Genomic DNA, 16,697 nt, shown 5'->3' on the forward strand with positions numbered 1-16,697 from the left:
CCCTTGTCCCTAGTGGTCTGCCCAGCGCCCTGCATGTACTTTTATAAAAAAAAAAAATGTCATTTCTGCCTAAAAACTGGAGATTGTCCAAAAGTGTCCCTTTATGTCAAAAATGGTTTTAGATCAGCTAGAAAACAGCGATAATAAATTATAATCACTTGCAGAAATGTGCGATAGCGATTTGTGGGGAAATTCGTCATAAAAAAAAAAAAATAATGACAGCGACAATTCTGCAACTGAGCACATTTCAGTGATTTTGAGTTGATTACATTATTGAATAAATTTTATTATAATTATATTATTATTTGTTATAATTATTTATAATTATTTATTATATTATAATTTATAATTTTGTTTTAAAAAAAAAATCATACCCGGGATGCCTATTAGACTCTTGCTTGGTCAGATTTAAGTGAGTTATTTCTAAAAATTACAGGCCTACAGTATAAAACGCCAAATTTCCTTGCAAAATAATTGTACCGCTTTTGGTACGTAATTCCAGACAGAATCATACCGCCAGGGAGGTTAACCCTTACCCACCCCCATTTGCCATGGTCGGGGTTTTTCTTTAAAGTCCCATTCAACTCTATGGGAAATACATGTTACTTCATAACTTCCAAACGGCTGTACATATTTCGATAACACTTGGTCACATGTTACTTATATGTCCACTTAAACTATAGGATAGTTAATTTATCCCTTAACTACCCCCATTTGTGAGGGTCGGGGTTTTTGTTTAAAGTCCCATGCAAATCAATGGGAAATGTATGTTCCCACATAACTTCTGTACGCCTGGGGATATTTCAATAATACCTGGTACACATATTACTTATATGCCAAATAAAAATATATGACACTTAAATTAACCCTTACCTACACCCTTATATAAAAGATGGGTATATTTATATTACTATGATTTTCCTCCCCAAAAGGTTAAGATAGGAAGACCGGGCAACGCCGGGTATTCAGCTAGTATATATATACATATATATATATATATATATATATATATATATATATATATATATATACACACACACACGTGTGTATATATATATATATATATATATATACACACACACACACACATATATATATATATATATATATATATATACACACACACATATACTGTATATATATATATATATATATATATATATATACACACACACATCTGACATACATAGTTTCAATTATATATTAAAGTGTTATTAAACACTCTAAACTTAGACACAATCATAAAGAAGCCATTCAAGTGTGAAAATTCATATGACTACACGTTAACCTGTGCATCTGTTACCTAATCACATACATACATCCAGCCTAAGTATGCTCATTTTATACATCCAATTTCCTCTGCATTTCAGAGAAGGTGGAAAAAGGACACCCAAATCACTCACACACAATACTATACAATAATTGACAGAAAGAAAACACTCATTATCTTTATTAATGTTTGTTTAATTGATTTCTTTCCCGTTTGTATGTACAAGGAAGAATAGGCATTACTGCCCCCAGCAGGACACCATGTAGAACTGCGTGGTAATAAATCATTTATAAGACAATTGTAGATACAGTCAGAAAAATCATGTTTACTCAGAAGCAGAAGACTAAACAATCCCCGGCATGGCAAACATGGACAGGTGGTTACTGTTGTAATTAAGATAATTCAGGACTTTTTTCTCAATGTCCTTTTGATATCCGTTTTGTTGAAGAACACGCTTTAGATATTTTTGCGGGGTTTCTGCAAGGTTCAGTTCATCTTCTGTGACTTTCTGGGCTAGCTGCTTCATCGATAGCTGGTCGTGGACCTAGACAATTGAACAGTATTCATTAGAAAGGTCAGATTAGTGCCTAGCCCAATAATTCTTTCACGATCAGCCCAATTTTTCCATATGTCACAGACTAGAAAAATGCATTTATGGCTTAAAAATGTATGAAAAAACACCAAAACATGATATGCTTTATTAAATCAGAATATCTGAAAAAAAAAAATAGCCAGTTGTCTTTTTATGTTGAATGATATTTGCACAAATGTATACTTTCTGAAAAAATACCTTACACTTAATTTTAATGTTTACAATCATAATGTAATCTACAGTTTTTGTAAATTTGATTAAAGATAAAGATTACACTGTGTTGAGTAAATATATTCTTAAAGGGGTTGTAAAGCTTCGTGTTTTTTCACCTTAATGCATCCTAAAACACCTTGCTGTCTCCGCCCCCCCCCCCCCCCGAGCCCCCGTTTTACATACCTGAGCCCCGAATCTCCGTGGGCGCGATACCGAGTTGCTTTCCCCCAGCTCCTGTGGACTCTTCATTGGATGATTGATAGCAGTGCAGCCATTGGCTCCCACTGCTGTCAATCAAATCAATGACGCAGTGCGGCGGGGGCGGGGCCGAGCGATACACTCAGCGGCTATGGGCGCGGCTTTGCGTGCCCGCAAGCTAACCCCAGAGGGGTTAGTTCTTGTGGGGAGGAGCCACGAGAGCCGCTGGGGGACCCCAGAAGACGAGGATCGGGGACACTCTGTGCAAAACGTACTGCACAGTGGAGGTAAGTATAAGGCCTCGTACACACGGCCGAGTTTCTCGGCAAAAACCAGCAAGAAGCTTGCTGGTTTTTTTTTTTTGCCGAGGAAACCGGTCGTGTGTACACTTTTCAACGAGGAAACCGCCGAGGATCTCGTCGGGCCAAAAAGAAAGCATGTCTTCTTTTTCCCCGACGGCAATGGGAAAATTTGGCTCGCCGAGATCCTCGGCGGCTTCACAAGGAACTCGATGAGCAAAACGATGTGTTTTGCCCGTCGAGTTTCTCGGCCGTGTATACGAGGCCTAACATGTTTGTTTAAAAAAAAAAAAAACTGAACCCATACAATCCCTTTAAGCCTCATACACACAATCCAACTTTATGGCCATAATAATCTGACAGACACGTTGTCGGATAATCCGACCGTGTGTATGCTCCATCAGACAATTATTGGCTGAATTAACGACAACAAAAGTTGGCTGTTCATGCTCACCAATTGTTGGGCAATAAATCTGTTACATCGGTTTATCCGATCGTGTGTACACAAGTCCATCCAACTAAAATCAAAAGTACAACCAATGTGTGTATGCAAAACGAGTTAACGGCCAACGCCCTTCGGACCAAAATCCACGGAAAAGTTGGTTGGAAGTCCGATCGTGTGTACAAGGCTTAAGACTCAAAATCATGTGCTTCTGTAAAACAATGTAAAACTATTATACCCCAAATTTTACATGGGTAACATAAAGAGTTACTGTAAGTGATGTCAGGAGAAATATTCCTTCTATTCTAGCCAACGTGGAGATGCATAATATGTGTGAGCAATCAGCATTTTTAGCTTAATGGGTGGAGGGGGGACTTTTATATTTTTTGTCTGAATTAATTTTATTTTGTAAACACAATTTGTTTTTGTTTTTTCAAAGGGGGGCTACTATGCCTTCTTTGTGATAGTATTCTGTTTGCAACCAGTTCTCTTTGTGGAGACTTGCACTGTGTCCAAGATAGATAGATTCCTGATCTGCCTCCTGCCCAATGGGAGTCAGATACACACTAGCACACACTTCCTCCCAAACGGTGGCTCTGCATGTCCATTCACACACAGAGCCACGGCTTGGCCCTGTCCCCGCCCTCTCCTGATTGGCTGCCTGGCTGCAATTGCACCAACGGTTACCACTGCTGCCTCAGCCAATGAGGAGTGAGAGTCACCGGAGAGCCAATGCTCTCGTGCCCATCGCTGGATCGATATGGGGCTTAGTTAAGTATTAGAAGATTTTTTATAGAATGCAGGAAGGTAAAAAACCTTAAGCCTTTAGAACCACTTTAAGGTGGTATTACGCCTTTCATTTTTTTTTAAGTACTTTTAGCAGCTAGTTTAATCAATTACTGGTATGCAGCTTCTTCATCTTTCAGGCTGGGTTCACACTACTACACTACTTTCATCCTACTTTGCTCTGCTACATCGGTCCTACATTTATCCTACATTGGTCCTACATCCATCCTACTTTCATGAACAGAATACTACTTTGGTCCGACTTCAATGATATTCAATGGGCCTGAAGTAGGATCAATGTAGGACCAAAAGTAGTACAGGGAGCATTTTCAAAGTCGGACCGACTTGTATAGGACGCTACAAGACGCTCTCATAGGGAAACATTGAACACAGAGCAAAGTAGGATGAAAGTAGTGTAGTAGTGTGAACCCAGCCTAATCCTTCCCTATGTTCCAAATTTAAACTGCTGCCGTGACTGCTGCCCCGGGTCTCCTGTTTCAGTGTGGCTCCTTTCTTTTGTAGCATTCTATGGAGTCACCAGGGACTAAAGTTGTTTCTCTCTTCATCAACACAAACACACAGCCTCGTAGCCTATGGTGGCAAGTTTACTGGGGAATGTTTATTTTGTTGTATTCAATGTGTTTAAGTACAGTTTGGCTGTGCTCCTTCTATAAATCACAGGAGTGCAGTTCGTTCTGCATTCCTGTGACGCGTTTTTTAGCAGAAGCCCACTGTTGGTTGATGTCACAAAGTCGCTCCAGGCTCGAGAAATATCGCAACCATATGGTCGGGATCCGCCCACATGCCTGGACCGACACACAGCTCAGCCTTTCAGCAAGATGCTGAGAACGTGAGTCGGCCACTCCCATCCCTCCACAGCCCAGAGCTCCAGTGAGCAAAGGGGGGAGGGGGCAGAGCAGAGAGTCGGTGACTGACAGTCACCAGCTCTCTGCTCGGGGATCTCTGAGAACCGAGTGATTGGTGGTGTTTGATCGCTCAGTTCCCAGCCTTAGAGCCGGTGGGGGACCGATGCTGCATCCACCTAGGTAAGTATGATTCTAAAATAAAAAATAAATCCCAAACTTCTCTTTTAAGTCTCAGGCCTCGTACACACGACCAAGTTTCTCTGCAAAAACCAGCAAGAAACTTGCTGGGAGATATTTTTTTGCCGAGGAAACCGGTCGTGTGTACATTTTCGTTGAGGAAACTGTCGAGAAACTCGACGAGTTCCTCGGTCGTGTGTACGAGGCTTTACACGGATCCATCTTCTCTAAAGTCCATCAATTCCCCCATTCACCATAATAGCGTGGATGCAGAAAGACGATTTTATTTAGGCGCTCTCAAGCAGTGACTGCATCTCATAGGCTGAGTTGTTATTTTGGTGGAGTTACTTTTGATTTAGTATTTATTTTTTGGTATTAATATAAATAATCTGATATCCCTGCCACATGTAAACTATTTCTAACTAGACATACAGCCTTCATATGTTAAAGGGAATCTGTCTCTTAGGCTTAGCCTTGGCTGTAATTTGTCCCACTATTTACATTGACCAGTCGCCCCCCATATTTCTGGGGTGTCAGAATTTTTGGAGCCATTGGCACAGTACACACTAGCACTCAGAGAAGCATTTGCTGTATACAGCCGCTCCTCAATGACTTTCATTTAGAAGTGGGGCAGAACACTGCCCGGGGCCTGCACTTACCCATAGCACTTTATCCAAGCCCATGTGACCTCAATTTAGACAAAGCCACATACTTTCACTGAGCTGATTGTGTAATGTTAAATGTTACAATGCAGACATGAATTGTATTTGGGAGCAACTGTGTAATATAAAACACTAGAAAAATATGCTTTAGGGACGCCTGATTCTATGCAGACGACTGACTACTAATGCTAGAAGTCCAGTTAGTAAAATGGAAGAACTTCTGCTACATGAGGAGGATTTTCACTTTGTGGGGATATGAGAAACTTGGTTTGACAGCTCACATGATTGGCTTGCGACTATCCAGGGGTACTCATAGCTCCCAACTGTCCCTGATTTCGAGGGACTGTCCTGGATTCAGACCAAAGTCCCGCTGTCCCTCTTTCCTCCTCCCTTGTCCCTCATCTCGGTCTGATCTATATAGTTGTATATAAATGGACTATTTATCCTCTAAGAAGTGTTTCCCAGTGCTAAACCTTTCATCCAAATTCTAAATTGCTGCATTTGTCAATTTGAAAAGCTAATATAAAGGAATAGTCACTATACGCTTATTGCGATTTTTTTTTTTTTTACCAAAAAAATGTAGAAGAATATGTATCGGCCTAAACTGAGAAAAAACATAAAAAAAAAAAAAAAATTGGGGTATTTATTATAGCAAAAATTAAAAAATATTGGGCTAGATTCAGTAACACATACGACGGGCTTATCAGTAGATACGCCGTCGCAAGTCTGAATCCCCGCTGTCGCAACTTTAAGCGTATGCTCAAACTGAGATACGCTTAAATGTTGCTAAGATACGACCGGCGTAAGTCTCCTACGCCGTCGTATCTTAGGGTGCATATTTACACTGGCCCGCTAGGTGGCGCTTCCGCTGATTTCTGCGTAGAATATGCAAATGAGCTAGATACGCCGATTCAGAAACGTACGTGCGCCCGGCAGTTTTTTTTTAACATCGTTTACGTAAGGCTTTTTCTGGCGTAAAGTTATGCCTGCTATATGAGGCACAGCCAATGTTAAGTATGGACGTCGGGACAGCTTCGAATTTTACGTTGTTTACGACGTTTGCGTAAGTCGTTCGCGAATAGGGCTTAGCATAAATTATGTTCACGTCGAAAGCAATGACTATTTGCGACGTGATTAGGAGAATGCGCACTGGGATACGTTCATGGACGGCGCATGCGCCGTTAGTTAGAGACGTCATTTACGTGGGGTCATGTTTTATTAACATAAAACACGCCCACCTCTTCACAATTTGAATTAGGCACGCTTACGCCGGCAGATTTACGCTACGCCGCCGTAACTTAGGGCGCAGGTTCTTGGTGAATACAGAACCTGCCTCCCTAAGTTACGGGCGGCGTAGCGTATCTGAGATACGCTACGCCCGCACAAAGTTACGGCGGGCTATCTGAATCTAGCCCATTGTGTTTTTTTTTCAAAATTGTCGCCTTTTTTTGTTTATAGCGCAAAAAATAAAAACCGCAGAGGTGATCAAATACCACTAAAAGAAAGCTCTATTTGTGGGAAAAAAAGGACATCAATTTTGTTTGAGAGCCACGTCGCACGACCGCGCAATTGTCAGTTAAAGCGACGCAGTGCCGAATCACAAAAAGTGCTCTGGTCTTTGACCAGCAATATGGTCCGGGGGTTAAGTGGTTAAGTTAGGGTGACCAGACATCCACGGTTTCAGGGGACAGTCCCTGGATTGAGGACATTGACCAAGTCTGTCCCCGGTTTTGTCCCTGGATTGGATTTGAACAGGGGTTGGGGCAATTTCAAAGACAGTCAGTGCAGAATAAAAAAAAAATATGATTCTGAATTACGACCCCCCCCCCCCCCCCCCACTCCGCCGTTCCTACTAGCTTAGGGGGGATGTATTTTTTTCCATTATCTGTGCCCCTTTCTGATGATCATGTGCTGGTCGGAGTGAAGGGAATATTTCTTCAGTTTCGGGTGCATGCCCATTCAGCTCAGGCCGCATGTTCGTCTACCTTGGCTCAGGCCACCTGCCTGTTTACCTCCTTGCCTTCCCTGGCCGAGTGATCTTCCTCCGCTCCCCACCCAGAGTAAGACTTTACAGGCTGTCAGGCGGGCAGCGGCAGTGACGGGCAGAGAGTCGCTGATTGCCGCCATTACTAGTAAAAAAAAAATATGTCCCCGGATTTAATTTTAAAAATCTGGTCACCTTACCTTAAGTGGTTAATAATACTAATAATAACAATAAAAATTAATTAATAAATAATTACCATATTTTCCGGCGTATAAGATGACTTTTTGCATCTAAAATCATGCCCCAAAAGTCGGGGGTCGTCTTATACGCCGGGTACCTGTCTGTCAGACGGCGGCCATCCATTATTCAAAAGCCGCGCCTCCTCCTCAGACTGTTTCGTGATAGGCGGAACACTAATTTTCCCAGCAGAGCCTCTGTTCAGTGTCCTCTCAGACGAGAGGACTTTCGTGATAGGCGGAACACTGAACAGAGGCTCTGCTGGGAAAATTTGTGTTCCGCCTATCACGGAACAGCCTGAGGAGGAGGCGCGGCTTTTGAATAATGGATGGCCGCCGTCTGACAGACAGGTACCCGGCGTATAAGACGACCCCCGACTTTTGGACGCTTGCAGCCTGAGAAACTCTGCAAACAGGAGAAGGTAGGAAGATCGTCGAGGCAGGCATACTGGCACAGTGAGGCAGGCATACTGGCACAGATAGGCAGGCATAATGGCACAGTGAGGCAGGCATAATGGCACAGTGAGGCAGGCATAATGGCACAGTGAGGCAGGCATACTGGCACAGTGAGGCAGGCATACTGGCACAGTGAGGCAGGCATACTGGCACAGTGAGGCAGGCATACTGGCACAGTGAGGCAGGCATACTGGCACAGTGAGGCATGTATAATGGCACAGTGAGGCATGTATAATGACACAGTGAGGGGTCGTCTTATACAGTGAGTATATCCCAAAACCAGCATTTTAGCTGGAAAATTAGGGGGTCGTCTTATACGCCCAGTCGTCTTATACGCCGGCAAATACGGTAATTATTATTGAATCTTAATGTTAATAGAGTCTGAAAGCAAATGTTCTTTTGTTTACTGAATCTAGTTTGCCTTTAGAAAAGGGTGCATCTGATTGGCTTCTGTGTTGCAGTCAGACATTGATAAATAAGGCTTATCCTTCTCGTAGGAAACTCACAACTCCCTGAGGGGACCTAGGATACCAATGCTGGCCACATTTATAAAATGTGTTTTGATAGGCTGGTGTGAAAATTCCTTATTATAGAGGAGGAAACCTATCCAGAAACAAGTGTAGATCATACAGGGCCAAGAGACTTCATCAGTAAGCAGGATGTGCTGCTAATTGAAATCACAGTACAGATCAGTGCTGTGTTTGCACCCCAGGGCTATGTTTAACATATCTGTAATAAAACATAAAGGAACATCTAATCCGCCTAGTTTAGGAAAATGAGGGATATTTCCACAGAAACAACATCAATGTCCAAATCCATTACTGCCCCTGACACCATTCACAAGGAAAGGACTTGTTTCTGGAAAAGAAGTCATATGCTATAACCAAAAACTGAAAATGTACAGGGATGTGTGATGGGGTGTTTTATGAGAGTTTCTGTGTATACTGTATTTTATTTATTGTGTTCACTTTTGAAAAGTTTTTTTTTTAATTAAAAAAGGTAATTAGTACTGAGGCAGGCTGCTGTGATGTTTTCAGGAAGATATCTACACCACCTTGCCTTGACCCACCAGCTGTGATCTGACTGCACTGCTTAAAAAAGCAAAGAAACATCACTGGGTGTAAAATAAGGTATGTAATAAGAACGGAAAGGTTGTATTTCAAAATATCATTAGCATGTTGATCAGGGGAAAAGCAAAATATAAGCAGATAAAACCTCAACTTTCTGTATCTGGACCAGTGTTCTGACGAGAAATGCCCCCTGTCGAATAATGCCCGCCCGATACTGCGCATGCGTAGTGCTTACGTAGTATGGAGCCGCCGAAAGCCTCCGAACATCGGAATTGCCGATCAGCTGTTGACGGAGCCTGCACACAATAGCCGACATTGTGCCACACGCTCCCGATGCTCGTGCAGGTGGCAGATTTCTTCATAATGGGCGCGTGTGAGGGGCAGATGCATACAGAAGGGGGCGTATTTTGTAATGGTGGGCAATGCTATTTAGTTCGGAGGCTTTCGGCGGCTCCATAATGTGCAAGCGATGCACATGCGCAGTACCGGGTGGGCATTATTCGACATGGGGCATTTCTCGACAGCACACCGGCATATACACTATATTACCAAAAGTATTGGGATGCCTGATTTTACACGCACACAAATTTTAATAGCATCCCAGTCTTGAGTGCATAGGGTTCAATATTGCATTGGCCCACCCTTTGCAGCTTCAACAGCTTCAACTCTTCGGGGAAGGCTGTCCACAAGGTTTAGGAGTGTGTCTATGGGAATGTTTGACTATTCTTCCAGAAGCGCATTTGTGAGGCCAGGCTCTGATGTGGACAAGAACGCCTGGCTCATAGTCTCCACTCTAATTCATCCCAAAGGTGTTCTATCGGGTTGAGGTCAGGACTCTGGAAGAATGGTCAAACATTTCCATAGACACACTCCTAAACCCCGTGGACAGCCTTCCTAAAAGAGTTGAAGCTGATATAGCTGTAAAGGGTGGGCCAACTCAATATTGAGCCCTACAGACTAAGACTGGGATGCCATTAAAGTTCATGTGCGTGTAAAGGCAGGCGTCCCAATACTTTTGGTAATATAGTGTACCTTATGCAGTCCATGAACACCATTACAAAATGCTAAACTAATCTGATTTTAAAAATATGAATTTTGCTCTTTCAATATCAGTAGGCCATTTGTGAATGTGAAGCCTGCCCCATACACTTCTAACAGTCTCCACAGCTTTGTCCTACCCTCATCTCTAGGACTGAGCAGCCATTAGGATGAGTGTCACCTAGTGGTACAAGAGTAAACACTGTCCTTCCTTTGTTGCCGCTGAGTTCATCTGCTCAGTGGGGAGCACAACGCCTGTGTGCAGCCTTGGAAAAAGGACGGCACTCACTCCTAAACTGCTAGAGGGCGATCGTCCTGACAGCTGCTCCATCCTAGGAGAGGACAGGACTGAGCTTTTGAAAACAATAAGAAGCATTGGGGACAGGCTTCACTAACAAGCTCACAAATGGCCTACATGTATGAGAAGAGCATAAATACATATTTGTAAAATTGGATTCATTTAGAATCATGGAATGGTGTTTGTGGACTGTATAGAGTATTTTCTTGTCTTGGACAAGAGCCATTCTAAAAATGTACCCTAAACTGCGCAAGCTTACCTCAGTGTACACAAGCTCAGACATGCAGGGAGAAAGATTTACGGCAGAAGACACCAATAGGGTCACATAAATCCTGCCTGTCATTTTTTTTTTTTTTTTTTTTACATTTAATCTCACTTTAGGTTACCCACTGGTTGCTTCCATGCAAGTGGGTAATGCTATTTTTCATATTAGAAAACCCAGAATGCATTGTAATGGGTGTCATTGACGTCCCCTCTATTAAAAATGTATTTTAAGTTAAAAAAAAAAGTAAATCATTAAAATGTATTGAATACCAGTTTGTTACTTGTAAATATCCCAATAAAAATAAAAATTAGTATTATACTTTACCATACAAAAGGCAATATAGCATTGTACCATTTTCTTAGATACAACTTAATCTTCGTAGTCCTATGGATATGTATTAACTTTGTTTTTTATCTATTCAGCAGATATTTATATAGGGGGAGTCATTTTGATCTTTAAGTACAGTGGAACCTCGGATTATGAGCATAATCCGTTTCAGTAATCCAAAGTACTCGCATATCAAAGCGAGTTTCCCCATTGAAGTCAATGGAAACGAAAATAATTTTTTCCACATTGACTTCAATAACATGCAATACCGCATGCGGCCAGAGGACACCTCGGCTGACCTCGGCAAACCTCGGAAAGACTTAGGCCCCTTTCACACAGGGGCGGATCAGTAATGATCCGCCCCGTGAACCTCTGCTTGCTCAGCAGGGATCGCTCCGTTGATCCCCGCTGAGCCAGCGGATGACAGGGGGGTCCCCGCACACTGTGCAGGGACCGACCTGTCTTTTCTCCGCTCTCCCCTATGGGGGGATCGGATGAACACGGACCGTCTGTCCGTGTTCACCCGATCCGATCCGCCAGACGGATGGAAAGGTAGGTTTTTCCTTCGTCACACTTTGGCGGATCGGAGCGGGTCGGATGTCAGCGGGCATGTCACCGCAGACATCCGCGGCTCCATAGAGGAGCACGGAGCGCCCGTTCAGGTCCGCCCAAAAAATGGCAGGCGGACCTGAACGGCGGCCCGTGTGAAAGAGCCCTTAGTTCCTGAGCTGTCCTCAGGCCTTTTCGTGCATTTCTGCTCTGCTCGCGCCCCCCCGCCTCAGGCCAAACGCGGTACTGCATGGCCTGAATCCTACTAGTTTTGCGAGACAGCACTCGCAAAACGAGTTAAGATTTTTGAAAATGCAGTGCCCGTATTGCAAAATGCTCGTCAATTGCGTTACTCGCAATCCGAGGTTCCACTGTATTACTGCAGATTGAACATAGGATTAATAAGTCTGTAGTGGAACAAAATAGCATTCAACACATTGAGATATACAGTAAAACCTCGGATTGCGAGTAACGCAGTTTAGGAGCGTTTTGCAATATGAGCTGTTTATTTTTTTCCGTTCTAAATCCTGACTCGATTTGCAAGCTTTGTCTCACAAGCCGAGCAGGATTCAAGCCTCTGGGGTGTGCAGTACTGCATGTAGCCAGAGGTGGGGGGGGCAAAGACACTTGGAGACCACTCGTGGACGCTTTGAAGGCCCTTACACACGGGCATGGGCGTTGCTAGGTGCCAAAAAGACCAGGTGCTTCAGCCCGAAGCCAAGCCAACACCGGGGGGGGGGGGTGTGGGCACGGTCAGTAGAGTGGCGCAGGGTGACCTACCTGACACACATACCCTGACCTACGTGAGTTTTTTTTACATAGTTAGTCAGGTTGAAAAAAGGCACAAGTCCATCAAGTTCAACCACAAGAAATAAAACAATAATAATTTTGTACAATCACACACACACACACACTGACATAACCTGCATACACTAACACTGATATGACCTGCATACACTGACCTGACCTGCAAACACTGACCTGCATTCACTGACCTGACTACACTGACCTGACCACGCTGACCTGACTACACTGACCACTGACCTGACTACACTGACCTGACCTGCATACACTGACCTGACTACACTGACCTGACCTGACTACACTGACCTGACTACACTGACCTGACCTGACCACACTGACCTGACCACACTGACCTGACCTGCATACACTGACCTGACCACACTGACCTGACCTACACAATCGCTGACCTGACCTGCATACACTGACCTGACTACACTGACCTGACCTGCATACACAATCACTGACCTGACCTGCATACACTGACCTGACCTACATACACTGACCTGACTACACTGACCTGCCCTGCATACACTGACCTGACCTGCATACACAATCACTGACCTGACCTGCATACACTGACCTGACCTACATACACAATCACTGACCTGACCTGCATACACTGACCTGACCTGACTACACTGACCTGACCACACTGACCTGACCTGCATACACTGACCTGACCTGACTACACTGACCTGACTACACTGACCTGACCTGACTACACTGACCTGACTACACTGACCTGTCCTACATACACTGACCTGACCTACATATATACACAATCACTGACCTACCTCAGCCGTGGTGTGCGGCGCTGGCACGCCCAATGTGACCGTCATAGTGATGCAGCCAGGGAGGCTTAGGAGCCAAGGAGGAGATGAGAGCCGCCGAGCAGGGAGCGGGGATGTAGCGTGGCACAGCGGGCAGCCGTGGTGTGCCCGTCATACATATGCAACCACTGCAGCCAGAGGAGGCTCAGTAGCCGTGGAGAGCTGCCGAACCGATAGGGGATATCGCATGGAGCGCCAGGCGGCATTGTAATTCCCACCTTCTAAGCTTGCGGCGCCTATGATGGACGTCACACGTCCCGTGGTCCCGGATTAGACCAGTGGGACGTCCATCATAAGCGCTGCAGGCTCCATAAGGCGGGACCTGCTGTGTCACTCGGCGGCACTCGGCAACAAAATGGTCCCTGCTCGGCAGGACTTGGGGCTAGTTATTAAATACTTCATGTCCCAGACTCAGGGCTTTTCAGTGACCCATTCGGGGCTCCAGCCTCCCCAGCCCACCCCTAAAGACGCCCCTGCACACGGAAATTGTGTGATGGTAGGCTGTTGTTGGAAAATCTGACTGTTTGTATGCTCCATCGGAAAATTGTTGTCGGATTTTCTGCCAACAAATGTTGGATAGCATGCTTTAAAATTTTCCAACAGCAAATGTGTGTTGTTGCTCAGAAGCAATGCTAACCATAACACATTAGCAGAAGTTGCCCAAAGGGTGGCGCTAAAGAGCTGAAAAACCACGTAGTTTCGTGTTTGTTGGCTGACAATTCTTTGCCGTTTGTATGCAAGACAAGTTCATGGTCAACGCCCTTCGAACAAAAGTCCTACACTTTGCCCGCGGAAAATACGATTGTGTGTACTAGGCTTGAGACACTCGGTTCCTGAGGTGTCTATGTTGCCTTTATGGGGCCTGTAGCTTACACATGTATTTGCAAATGTGTGTAAACGAAACCCCTGTTTTTAACGCATACAGTTAGACAGGACATTTTGGTTGGTTAGCAGGCTGGTTGGTAAGTTGACTTGGGAAATTCTTTGGTTTTGTTTTGCATGAGTTGCCCTTCCAAGTGCTCCTTGCTGCAAAGACCAGTTATAGGTGGGGGCAGTGGCCATTTGTTTGTACTGTGGTGATATTGGTGAGGGGACGCACTGGACACCTTTACTGCCACGGTGCTATATCCTGGGTGTCCAGTGTACCCTTGTGCCTTTAGGGAGGGGTGGGCTCCCTCCAGGCTCACCTGCCCTCTGCCTATTATAATGCATGTGCTTCTACTATGAAGGCTCCCAAAATTTTGACTTAGGACTACAGATACCAGGTTGCCTTGACAAGGCTCTGTAGCTTACGCATGTATTTGCAAACGTGTGTCAGTAAGTTGAGCCAGGAATTTCTTTGGTTTCGTTTTGGAGTAGTGACCCAGGAAGTTACAGAGCTGCAGAAGTGAATTGTGGTGTCACCAACTTATCTATGCAGTATGGCAAGTGTGTGCCCATCCCAATGGAATGGGTGAATCGAATTAGAAATATTTCAGCAAGTGAAACATTTGACTTGATTCACGGGCTGTAATTATTTTTGCCAGCTTTGTCCTTCTGCTGCAATCTCTACTAAAATTAGGTAAACATGTAGAATTTATAGAGATATGGACACGTTGACACAAGCACATTTCATGGAATTTCCGCCGATATTTTTCCTCAATTACTTGAGAACTTTACCGCTGTTGACGCACAATAAAACCATCTAAATCTAATTAAATCAGCAGACAGCCTTAAATGAATCATGTAAAAATCTACAGAAAAAAAATTGCATTAGCACACATTGGAGCCATTGCTGGCCTGACTAAAACCGGCCTGCCATTAAAAGTGACTGGATTAGTGTGGTAAGCAGAGGCAGGATTGCTGCTTTATTGTAAAGGCAATCATTTTCTGCTGAAAAATAAATGGGATGATGCAGCCATTTCTGAGGGGGAGAGAAACAAATGTAATTCATCTTTGTCCTCAGGATAGCAAATGCTCAGCGCTGCATTACAAATGTAGAGATTTGGGATCACGGTCCGTCTAATAAAGGACGCTTGGCTGCTCTGTAAAAATGACTGGGTCCCCGGGGAGGCGGCAGGCTGAACATCAGCATGTACTACCCAGAGGATTCTTCTTGGCTGGCATCAGACATGGAGGCAGCTGGCCCACCAGGCTCACAGCGGGAGTTAAATGTGTTTGGTGGTTGTGGCTATCTGAGAGGATTAGCTGAGGTTCTTGTGTCTGCACATGGGCACCTTCGCTGCTATATTATCGAGGGCTAGAAACAGCATTCCTCCCCCCCTAATCACATAAGAAATGCACCTTTCTGTCACCTCATAAACAACGGACTAATATACATTTGTTATGGCTTGTCAGAATTAATTAAGCATAAGTCTTCTTCAATTATTAGTCATGGCCAATGAATTGTAATAGATTGGTATGGTATTGTCATGGCTGCCAAAGGCAGTACATAGGATTGTTGAAGTTCTTGTGTTAACTTATTCCTACACAGCCCACGATCGATTCCCTCATCCATCCTAACAGCATACATACTGGAATCTACACTGCCAGACGTTGTATTCAAGGAGCCCCAGCACCCGCAGCTGCCTGAATACAATGACTCAGCACCTGTGAGGATACAGTCACTGTTCAGCCAATACATTTCCACCCGACTCAATAAACTTGAAAATCAATTGAGCTTGGTGGAAAATTATAAGACTGTATCAGATGTAGTCACTGTGCTGCCGTGCCATTGTATTCAAGCAGCAAACGGGTGCCGCTACTCCCTGAATATAGTAGCCGGTGTTCTGTCGAGAAGTGCCCGCAATAGTGCCCGGGGGGACCTGCACATGCGCCGAACATAACAGCACAACAGCTGAGTTTACGATCAGCTGTTGTCTTGCATTGCCGAGGCACGTTCATGTAGGTGAGAAGCGGATATTTACATGAAGGGGGCAGATTTTTCAATGATGGGCAGTGCTGGGGACGAAATTTTTAACGACGGGCAAAACAAATCTTTATCTGCTATTCTTCCGGGAAGCTTGTGGGGCGTGTTTAGTCAATTGAATGGCAGCTTTTTCTATAGCAGATAAAGATTTATTTTGCAGATTTGTTTGGCCATCGTTAAAAATTCTGCCCCCAGCACTGCCCATCATTGAAAAATCCACCCCCTTCATGTAAATATCCCCCCCCCCCTCACCTACATGAATGTGCCTCGGCAACGCAAGGCACAATCTGACTGAAAGAATGTCTTCAGTTGGCTATTGTGCGCAGGCGCCGTCTAGCCGACACAACAGCTAATCGTAAACTCAGCTGTTGTGCTGTTACGTACAGCGCATGCGCAGTTCGTCCCGGGCACTATTTGATAGCCAGGC

General features: G+C 44.3%; 1 protein-coding gene across 1 annotated transcript in view; it reads right to left on the bottom strand.

Annotated features, from left to right (window-relative positions):
• Positions 1-1,443: 1,443 nt before the first annotated feature.
• The window catches only part of CFAP61 (cilia and flagella associated protein 61), a 449,917-nt gene continuing 434,663 nt past the window's right edge, over positions 1,444-16,697 (bottom strand). Inside the window, exon 27 of the mRNA XM_040351184.1 lies at positions 1,444-1,814. Coding sequence (XP_040207118.1) covers positions 1,614-1,814 — 201 coding nt within the window. The 3' untranslated portion in view covers positions 1,444-1,613. The remainder of the gene's footprint in view (positions 1,815-16,697) is intronic.

This window comes from Rana temporaria, chromosome 4 (assembly GCF_905171775.1).
Source record: "Rana temporaria chromosome 4, aRanTem1.1, whole genome shotgun sequence".
Lineage (NCBI taxonomy): Eukaryota > Metazoa > Chordata > Amphibia > Anura > Ranidae > Rana > Rana temporaria.